At 31.1% G+C, this 11,446-nt stretch overlaps 1 protein-coding gene across 1 annotated transcript; it reads right to left on the minus strand.

The window, feature by feature from the left end:
• Positions 1–332: 332 nt before the first annotated feature.
• LOC133187692 (uncharacterized) lies at positions 333–2,314 on the minus strand. Its single transcript, XM_061323096.1, has 3 exons — positions 2,073–2,314; positions 1,190–1,423; positions 333–621 (listed from the first exon to the last, which is right to left on the minus strand). The coding sequence occupies exons 1-3, from the start codon at positions 2,293–2,295 to the stop codon at positions 377–379; spliced, it is 702 nt and encodes a 233-aa protein (XP_061179080.1). The 5' UTR covers positions 2,296–2,314; the 3' UTR covers positions 333–376.
• Between the last annotated feature and the right edge of the window lie 9,132 nt (positions 2,315–11,446).

The raw sequence follows: 11,446 nt of genomic DNA on the forward strand, positions 1-11,446 counted from the left end.
TATTAAAGTTTCAAGGGTTAGTACTGGGATATATGGCACTGTGTAATGCTTTGAAAAAATAATATGTGAAAAGAAATGTTAATAAAATAGTTTTACATAGAAAAGAAATATTCAGAGACTGTTTTAGCATAACTTTTTAAACGAAATCTAAAGTATTTCAAGAATAGGCAAAATTTGTATCAATCCTATTTGATATTTCATCATTCAGTGGAAAGAAATCTAACAGAAATATTTATATAAATATTACTGTATCAAGAAAAAAACCCCACCCCACCCTCAATAAAGATATTGCAATCACTTAATGAGTGTAGCAATGAAATGACGAGAATAGAACCAACAATTTTTCAAAACATAATGATTATTATGAACTAAGCTATTACATGTCCATTTCTTTGAAGTCTACACAAAGTTTTTTAACTGGGTGAAATATGTGCTGGGTGTCGGCGTATCGTGGGCATTCTCCTTGATATACAACACGCTCACTTTGGCAAACGACATAGTGAGGCGATCCCTCGCGACCTTTCCAGGGATTCATGCCATCTTCGTAACCTTCGCAGCTTGGAAAACGAATGTGGCAGGGAATGCAGTGGGCAGATCTACATTTATTTGCCTCATAGCCACCTGAAATTTGAAAATGTTGAAATTAAAGCAGTTGTAGCTAATATCAACATGATGAACACATATATGTTGACATATATATATTGTTAATCTTACTATATCTTTTCATCTTTAATCATGACTAATTTCTAATTATCTTTTAAAATCTAATTTGTTTTCAAGTTGATGGTGGAATGAAATATGCTTTTATTAGTATTTGGTCAAAACATGAAAAGGAGCTACATAATTGACAATCATACTTAACTAAATATAGATTCCCTATTTAATTTGATTAAGGTTTAGCTTTTAATTAGAATTTGTTATTGCAATCATAAAGCTATATTTAATCATTCAGGTTACTAAGAATTTATTAGGTGAAATGTTTAACCACAATATTATTTTTTAACTGGTGGTAATATTCAAATATCATGACAAGAAGTTACCATACATCTGTAAATATCTTTGGCAGCTTCTTATAGAATGTGGTTGAATAATCAGTATAATTTCTTTTCAAAGGTAAAAGATATTGTACTTGAACAATATAAATCATTTTAAAACGTGTCCTCTAATTTTTCACAGTTTCTCTGCTTACATTGGCTTTTGGGCTCGAATCGTCTTCCACACTTTGTGGTGCTGAAATGCTCGCATCTCATCGTCTCCTCGTCAAACAGGAAAGGATACTTGCACTCTTTGACTTCTGGGTCGGCACCACTGGCTTTTTTGTTAGTACAATCGTAGTATTTAGCACAGCTGTCGGGGTGAGCTATGCGGGTTTCAGCTTGCAATTCACAGATTGAGGGTACCCTTTGTGGTGTCTGTGTTGTACCTGCAAAAATTATATCTCCTTTAAAATTCTCTACTTAAACAGTGGTATGAATTTTAATTATATGAATAATAAAATTATATTTTTTTTCTGTAAATGCTAAGTAGGGTATCATAATTGACATTTTGCATTGCGTACCTAATTTAGACATTCTTCTTGAAACAGAAAAATATATTCCGCTCATCACTTATTTCTCATGTTTCAAATGGAGTTATATTTGATTGACAATAAAAAAGAACTGATACAAGCTTTTAAAAAGTGTGAGTAAAGTTGAAAACAGAGCATCATTGTCTGACTTTATTTTTAGGGTGTTGGTTCACAAAATGAGACTGGATATAAATATTCACTGACTCAATTGAATAAAGGGCACTTTAAATTTGAGTTGAAAAATGTATGAATTTGCAAATAAATGCATATCTATATATTAAACTTCTGATAATATAATACTGAGACTAATGATTATGTTTTGGATTTACAGATTTTTTCCATATTTCCTTTTTTTCAAATCAAACAAAAAAATCAAAATTTTGGACATCATAAAGATTTATAAATACTCTGATGTGTTAAAAGCATGTGTCCAAGCATTAAAAAATCACACGGTAATTGAAAAATCAGTTACAAAAAATATAAGTATGCTTAAAAGGAATCTTACAGGTATCGTAGGTGGAGCCTTTTGGTACACAGGATCGACTCTCACGGTCTACAACAGAGTTTTCTGGACATTTAAATTCATATTCCCGTCCATTCATGCACCAGTAAAACTTGGAACAGTCTACAGGGTCCATTTTCCATTGAACCCCGAATAATCCATCACAAATACCTACAGAATGTACTGAGGCAAAGCACAAAACCAAAACGCCCGCAAAAACCAACATTGTGGTCAATGAATTTTAAGAGTATGCTTTGCTAAGTCGTATTGCAACGTTAAGAAAAGAGGAACTGATACCTGCCTTTTCTAATCATCGCTATTTATACTAAATGTTCGCCCAACTTTAGCTACCGCGCATGTTTGTGACGAATACGCCTTTATTTGGCTTTGTCGAACACCGTCAAGGATCTTCCGGACACGACTAGTCGCCCCAAATACACCTGTACATTGTTTGGTTATAAATCCTGATAAACCGGGATCAAGAATGTGTTAATTGCTGATTTAATTGGCAAAGAATGGTATTTATCCGACAGATATTTCTGTTGTCATCCTACGCTTTCTGGTCCACCCGAGGTCAAAGTCTGCTAAATGTGTTTTTTGTGAACGACAATCATAACAAATATAAACAAAACATTTTTTTCAAATTTACGATAGACATGAAGTGATTGTCTATATTTATCATTAACAGTACTGAACAGTCTTTTCAAGAACATTTTAATCGCCGAACGTAAATAATAGGTGTGAAACAATTTTTGAAAAAGTTTAAAAAATAAATGCATGTTTGAAGGTACTTTTTTTTGAATTTGTTAAATCTAATTTACTTGCCAATTTTGCAAGTTAACCTAAACAAAAGACGATACATTTAAACTAGAAAACAGAAATTCTAATTGCTAGCTGCAATGTTTTCTTTGTAAGTTTATAAATCAATTTATTTTTTTTTTTAATCCCTATTATCAATTTATTTTTTTTAATTCGTATTATTGTTCTGTATTTGATTCATTTATTATGTCTGAACTTTCTAGTGAAAATTATATTGTTGTGTTCCTAGTTTGTCAGTTCGTTCGTCTGTCTGTGTATCACACTTTTTCCTTAAACGTGTAATATAATACATTTTACAAAGCAACCAGTTCATCTTTTGAAATATAATAGGTTGTGTCCGTTTGATGTGCTCTTTAGTTCAAGAATTTTCCTTTTCACCCAAAGTGACAATTGAGGGTTGAAAATAAGATTTTATGCGGAAAAACACCTCTTTATCCAAAACTACTTTTACATTTTGAATATTTAGTGATGTACTAAATTCTGAAATTGTATCCTTGATGTTCTATAGATGTGCTAAAAAGTTTTAGATTTTCGTTTTCACCCAGGGAGCCAATAAAGAGTCAAAGAAGGATTTCTTTTAATTTTGGAGGATCTCATTGGTCATGGTGGTGTCCTGCAGATGTGCAAAAGGTTTAGGAATTTATATTTTCAAAGGGGAGGCCAATAGTACAAAAAGATCATTTTTCCACAAAAACAGTTAACATTATAATTGTAGAATACATACAAATTCAAGTTTCAATGGGTCTAAATTTTAACATGTTCTTAAACAATTTCTTTTCTATTTGGCTCGAACTACGGATATTTTTTTTTGGAAGTAAATACATGGCAAACAGATGAACATTATTTTCTTACCAAATTATTGATAATTCTTAATACTGAAAAATAAATCTCACCTCTCATGCGATAATAGAAATAGCATTGTAAAAGAAAATTCAGTTTGAAGACTTAGAAAAAATTTAACAATCATTGCAAGCAGAAAATTTACCAAATAACTGGTATTTTCTAATGTTGGAAATTTTGCGATTTGATTCCTAAAAGATAGCAAATTAATTTCTGCGTTTTCAATCTCTGCGATTGCATTATGCTGCAAAAATTTATTTACATGATATGAACACCTAATTCTGTCATGCTCACCTTTTATAAATTGATTTAAGATGTTGATCAAATGTCCATAAGAACTGATACTAAGCTTTACTATCTTTTATTTAGGCTTCGTAAATTAATTTCAAATCCTTTTTATTTCATACATCTGTAAACATAATTTTTTGATATAGACTACGAAGCTATGAAATAGCATTAAATCAGTATTACTGACATACGTACTACTTATCAGACTTGCAAGTATGAATAAAACATCTGAATTAATATTGAAGAAAAATTTTGCGTGGTAATTTTTGCGGAATTTGTCTTATCCACAAAATTCCGCAAAAATTGGACAACCGCAGAAAATACCCGTTACATGGTATGACTTATGATATTTTACGTCCAAAAGGAGAATTCTTTTCACTCATATAGAGACATCACCATATACTAATAAATGGCTTCAAATTAAGACCTATATTAGGCATTCAGGGCCAGTTAGTAATGATGGTTCTTTAACGCTTACTGGGACAGGTCTCATTCGAAAGACCCCAAACTTTAACTAATACCGGGCGCAGCAACAGTCACTACCTTCGTTAATGTCTTATGTTTGATGTTTCGAGGTGGACGAATCCGGGCCTCCCATCCACGAAGCAAACTCCCTACCTCTAGGGTACTCCGAATGGTGGAAGCAGCACAATGTGTGAGACTGAGCAAAAAATGTATTAATAAGATATGCAATATAACAATATGTTTCACATAACAATATATTTCACAGGACGTTCAAGCTAAGTCAACCAGCAACTTTAACATATTCATCAAAACTTTGTCACATGCATATGATGAGATTTTAGGTCTTTCTCTAGCTAATATTTAAAATATTTTGTTTAAAGACATACCCATGTAATGAAAGTATTGTTTAAAGACATACCCATGTAATGAAAGTATTTTAACATACAAGTCAAAATCGGTAATAATTTGCGTAGAGAAGTAATATTTTAATGAACTTTAACCACATTCGATTGTACTAACAGGATATGGTAAAAAAAATTCAAAATTACGACCATAACTTCCAAAAGTAAAAGATGATGAAGAAGAAGATAATTACATGTAATGATATTGTAATTACATTGTAATAATAAAAAAAAATATGGATCTTTATTTAATTGCTGTGGTAAAATTTTGAAAATTTATTTCAAAATGAAGGATTATCTTCCTCATGCATTGCTCTGATCCTTCGACGTATTTGGCTCCAGTCTTTGGTACCTCTTTTTTCAGCTCTTCAAAGTTTTTGTTTTTAATTCAAATATTTCGGATTTCCAACGTTTCGGCATGAGCATCACTGAAGGGACATAATTTGTCGAAATGCGCATCTGGTGCATCAAAATTGTTACTGTATAAGATTTACATGTACTTGACAATAGGTTAAACTTAAGATTTTAGAACATCAAAAAAAATTTACATTTTCATATGAAATGCCACAAGGCGTGAACTTTTTCAAAAAACAAAATTGAATGTACAAAAAAATATATCTAATATATTAGTCTTTTTTCAAACTATAAAATATATAAGGAAAGAAATTAATTGTACATTTCATGTTTATAAACATATCGGAATTCTATTAAATGGTTTTAGTCTTTAATATCTAATTGATGACTACTTATTGCCACGCTTGTATCCTATATCTTAACCTTGAAAGGAAGAAACGTTCACGTGACTTCCACCCAAATATATAAACACCCTTTAATTTACAGCCAGAAATATTCCTCAGTGTAGACAGACTTATCAGTAAATTAACGGTTGTAAATCAGTACACCTTTCATGAAAGAGATCATCATTTGATGCCTCCTATCTTAGGACAGTGAGACTTGTAAACTTCCGACGATTTTGAAAATTGGATGTATCTAGGTAAATCTAGAAACGTGACGATATTGTTGAGTCCTCCCACTCTTTAGGGTATCTTGACCTTTATATCAAATATTTGACCATTCACTCAACTGTCCCTCATATTTCTGAACTTAATATGAAATCAAAATAAACTTATAAAACAGGCAGATAATGTTTACAGAATTGTGTGTATTATGGTGAAAAAAATCGGAGTATCATCGTTCAACCATTAGAGTTTATAGCCTGGTCAGTCACATGATTTAATTTTTCAATATTCCAAACAAGCGAGTCCTTTTATAAACAACACTAAATGTATGAAGTTAACAAAATTGTAAATAGATCAAGGTGTCAATAAATTGACTTTCATTGTTGACACTGATAGACATGAACCTAATTTCTTTTGTTAAAAGTTTGATTGTGGAGGTGGGCACTTTAGACTTAACATGAATAAGATATAAAGATCATTTAATAGGATCATAAATCCACGGGAATTACACTATACGATATTCAATTTTAAAATAGCGCTTACAGAGTGATATCCAATATTTAACTACTGATAAATGTATTCATATTTGTGTATATTTTAACTGTTACAATCTTTTAGTGTATAAAAGATTCTTGTTCGGAACATTCATTCAATTTGATTTACAATGTCGTGTAATTTTGTATTAGGCAGATTTAAATGAGTTGAGATCAGTGTTTTGTTAACTCATTGTAAAGCACTATAAAGCTAGAAATAACTTCTATCTCACTTATGGAATGCAATGTTGGTTTTTTAAGCAAAAGGAAATTAAGTATCATGCAATTCAGTGAAATACATGATACGTGTGTTTTATAAGACGTAAAATAATTTAATCAATTATAATTGCTGTTATTAAATTTTTTAGACATAACAAGAAAATATAGATTACTGAGGCAAATCAATACTAGTACATGTAGTTTGTTTTCTGGTTTCATAATTCTTTTACATTGGTACAATATCATTTTGATTTTTGAGATTAATCGAATCATATTTCACTCTTGTGACTCATAATATATTTCATCAGAGAAAAAAATCATGTTCAGAGTAATAAGGACTTTTTTTCTTTATTTCTTCCGTTTTTATCTTTAAATAATGCATTACAAGATCCTAAATCCGGTTGTCTCACGTTTTCAAATTCTAAAGTGCATGCTTTATATGTCATCTATACCTTTGGTTGCCTAATACTCTTAGCTTCAGGTTCATGTATTTAGTAAAAGGATCAAATGCTATAAAACAAACATTCTTAGTTCGCGGTAATCTTCTAGACGCTTTGAGGTAATACAAAGAACGTTATCAATGGACTTTACGCTTTACCATATCTACCCTTACGATAAAAAATCTAATTCACAGTGAAATGAGAAAGTTTGTTTAAAAATTACGTTAGTCTATTTAACACACGTGTACATATCTCTATTAGTAGCGTTTCTGGGCTAGTCCCGGGTAGCGGTGGTATTGCATGGGAAAATCCTCGTTTTCATATACCTGTTTATGTAGCCTTGCTGGGAATGCTACCAAAAGATACCAATTATATACAACAGATCTTAATCTTAAGATCAACTTGTTGATTGACAAGAAACCCAAATTGGGGATTTATTGAAAGTGATACATTACCATCCGCTGGAAATTGACTTTTATCTAAGTTTTATCCTTTAATGGCTTGTTAGCGTTTCGCAAACCTTTTAACACAATATTTACTTATGTTTGACACTGACTTAATTTGTTTCTAACCAGACATATTTTTATGTAAGAAATTTAAAATAACAGAAAAGAAATTCAAATGCTGGTTGGAAAATAACTTTAAGCCCTGTTAATGCGGTACATTATACTACATCAACAGATCTATCTACCCTACTGAATTCAATTAAAAAAAACGTGCATAAACGATTTAATGCTAATAGATATCAGAATTGAAATTCCTTGTGGATTTTCTTGGTATATGATAAAGATATGGAATGATTTTTGAGAAACACTGATTGATTTTACCATAAATGATAAGAATTCTTTCTTGATATGTAAATTTAATATTCAGATTAGTTTTTAATTTATGATTGAGCATAATGCTGTATGAGGGACATACATCGATAACAAAAAAGAGTAATGTTCCATCTGTGGCTCATTTATAACAAAGTTTATATATAATGAATATTTTTAACAATAGGTGGTGCTCTCATGCCAGATACATTAATTTAACTAAAAGTGAATCATACACCGCGGCTTCATTTTAAATTTTAAGAAAATAAGGACTGCTTTAAGGTTACTAAATTATCTTGACGTGTAACAGAGGGGAAGATATAATATATTTCCAATAACCATTTATGAAAATCCTGAAAGGTAAAATGTGAATTTCGTGGTAAAAAAGGTCCCCACTCTCATAATCGGATCTATATCATCAGTGGACTTCGCAATGTTGTAAATAAAAGATGGATTAGGGTTCCGTTTCTCTCGTCTGACAAATATTGATGTAAATTCCATACCTTTAACATAAGATAAAGGATGAAACGGAGTAATAACAAAGTTCCCAGTAAATTTGACAATTACGACATTACTAAAGTGCAGAATCAATACAGAAAAAAGGCCAACGTAGATCAGTATATCAATAGAGAGTTATCAACATCATAAATCCACCATGATCATAAATCTCCAACAATATACATGTATGATATGTGTTCTCAGTTGTGACGTACGAGTCTGCGTTATTGGCCAATAGTAAACGTTGAACAATTCAACACTTAAAAGATGCACCCTTAAATATCTAAGTATGTTTGTATACAAGTTCATAATGACGTCATTTTGACTGTGAATCGAATTTGATACAAGGAATACTGGGTACACAAACATATGATTTGACATTACATTGTGAACATGCACTTATATAGAAGATTTATGTACCAGTTATTTGATATCGACCACATCTAGCTATCAGGACAAGCAGAATCCTTTTCTTTAATGCAATTAATAATTATTTTTTACGATTTATGGGAAAATACGCGAAGAAAACCGAATCATCGTGACATTCATTGAAGAGACTTTATTCCTTTCATACAGGCATTAAATGTAACACGGATATCAATTTAAAATGGAAATAATGACTAAAGTTTTCCAAAACCAATCTACAAATACTGCAGTTTCATTTTATACTAAGCATGAAATAACGATTGTTGCTTTTCATACATGAAATATGGAGATAACGAACAGTATTTAAGCTTAAAAGTCCATTCGAACCATACCAATCCGGAGCAAAGCAAACACAGACCTCTAAAACATCAGTGGTGGGTTCAGGTGCCATGGAGAGTGAGTATCCCCAGCCGACCGGTCACACCTTCCGTGTGCTCCTAGTCATGATCTGGTAAAGCGGGTAATCCGTAGTTAATTCAGCTGTAAATAATGGCCTAAGAATTAGTGTGAAAAACGTCCGTCAGCATTTAACTTAATGATAGATTGTATCTGCTGACAAAGTTATTGTGTCGACCATAGAACTTGCGAAATGATGACTTCAAACGAGATTGATATTATTGTTTCATCGACTTGTTTGTCAATAGCTTTCCTCGTTTAAGAAATTGTTCGTATGTAGAGCATTGCGAATCGAATCAACTGAGAGACATAAACCCCATATGCAATTATAAGGGCATATTACTACATAAGTAAGGAAGGTTGACGACACAAAAATTTAAATCATCACCTTTATTATAAAGCTTGGTTGCTATGTTATTATTAACGTCCTCTTTCTAGTAAAATATCAAAATATGAAACAGTTGTGTCAGACTCTATGGCATCTTTTACCTCAATCTCACTGGGATATATCGAGTCAACATTTGAATGGAAGTAGCTATTGTCAATTGATACTACGTCGTCGATAAATCTAAATGTCGAGTTGAAGGCCACAGCAAGTGGGTTTTTTTTTCTTCTCATGTATAAGTTTATGAATTACATCTGCTTCATATGAACACAAAAATAAGTCTGCTAATAATGAGGCGCAATTGGTACCCATTTAACGAATGTTAAATTACAAGTTTTGATCTGGTGATATATTTTGTTTTTCTTTTTGGAGTTTTCAGAAATTTATTTACTTTACTATCGTGCTGTAAATTTTGAATTTTTTGGATGGAGAAAATGCAGAATTCACATGATAATACTGTTCCTTAGTGTGGAAAATGTTTTAGATCGCTTTACAAACTAAAAATCATTCATAATGAAGCTTACAGCATTCTAGCGAAATTGAACTTTCTTGTGGGAAATATGTCGGCGTTAATAAAACTTTCTTTTTTAACTTCCTTGTCTTTTAGAAAATTTCTTCAATTCTATTTTGTATGAGGAAAATTTCTTAAACATTATTTTTAAGGAAAAACAATAAAAGTTAAATAATTGTGGCAAGATTTTTGACACAATACTTAGGGAAAATAAAGCAAAATCCTGCTGTATTGATTTCCTCAATGGTTTGCCTCAAATTCATCTGTTTGACAAATAATTTTAGTGTCCGATTGTGACAGGATATTTAAAACAATCACGTACATCTGTGTAATAAAATAATAATTGGAGCCACCGTGTTAATTAAATACTCTATAATTGTATTGTGATTTAATTAACTTATTTTTTTTTTTTTTTTGTGGTTACTGCATTAAGTAACATTACTTATTATGAGTTTTCTATTTTTAAAACATATTATCGTCCATTTCTTTCATAAATAACATTTCCAGTAATCCTATTTATGAGGTAAGGGTTTGATATTAGTTCAATACATCACGACACTTCACTTGTTATTTTTCAAATAGAAAAATGCATTCAGTTAATATAGAAGCCATAAAGATATGAGAATTGAAAATGACTTTGCTTTGTGGTTGTGCCATATTTGAATGTTATATGGCTATGGATTTGAAAGAAGCAAGAGTCTTTTTCGAGTGACGGTGGTGGGGGTCACAGTGCTTAGTCTGAAACAGAGTATCAGTTTTTAATAAAGTTTGAAACAGAATGTCAGATTTTTATTATGATGTTTTCTCGAAAGGCAAGTAATTTCTACCACCAAACGCCAAGAAGACCAAAATCACTACCGAATACACGGATGATGTTTAGTGTGTGTGTGTGTGTGTGTATGTGTTTATTTTAGAATGTATCATAATATATTAATATGATTTTATTGTTGTTCAAATCCTCTCATCAAATTATCTCTTGATACCTATGGGTAATATTTTTAGTATGACATTGTCATAAACGCCTTTAACAATGTTGCCTTGAATCACATTTATAAGTAAAATTTAATGACGCTATAAACATGAAGGGAAAACAAAGGAATCACGTAATATGATTTCGGAATTAGAAGGGTAAAGCTTAAGGACTTCTTGATATGCAATTTATTCCTCCTACAACTCATTAACGTTTACACTTTATAAGGTTTAATAATGCTTAGAATGATTGACTCACTGGACTATTTTAGATAGAGATTGAACTTTTGTCACATATAAAATTATACAATGATATGAATCACGTTTTATTCTGTAATAAACGACAACTAATTAACTCTCTGTTAGTGTTGTAATTTACTCTTTTCTTCTTTCATAAACACTTCATTAAATCA

Source organism: Saccostrea echinata, unplaced genomic scaffold, assembly GCF_033153115.1.
Source record: "Saccostrea echinata isolate AGI-Se365-2 ecotype Australia unplaced genomic scaffold, CSIRO_AGI_Sech_v1 ptg000015l, whole genome shotgun sequence".
NCBI lineage: Eukaryota > Metazoa > Mollusca > Bivalvia > Ostreida > Ostreidae > Saccostrea > Saccostrea echinata.

Coding starts and splice junctions, on each gene's coding strand:
- LOC133187692 (XM_061323096.1), bottom strand. CDS start 2,295: ATGTTGGTTTTTGCGGGCGTTTTGGTTTTGTGCTTTGCCTCAGTACAT. Junction 1,424..2,072: donor AGGCTCCACCTACGATACCT/GTAAGATTCCTT, acceptor TAATTTTTGCAG/GTACAACACAGACACCACAA. Junction 622..1,189: donor ATTCGAGCCCAAAAGCCAAT/GTAAGCAGAGAA, acceptor TTCAAATTTCAG/GTGGCTATGAGGCAAATAAA.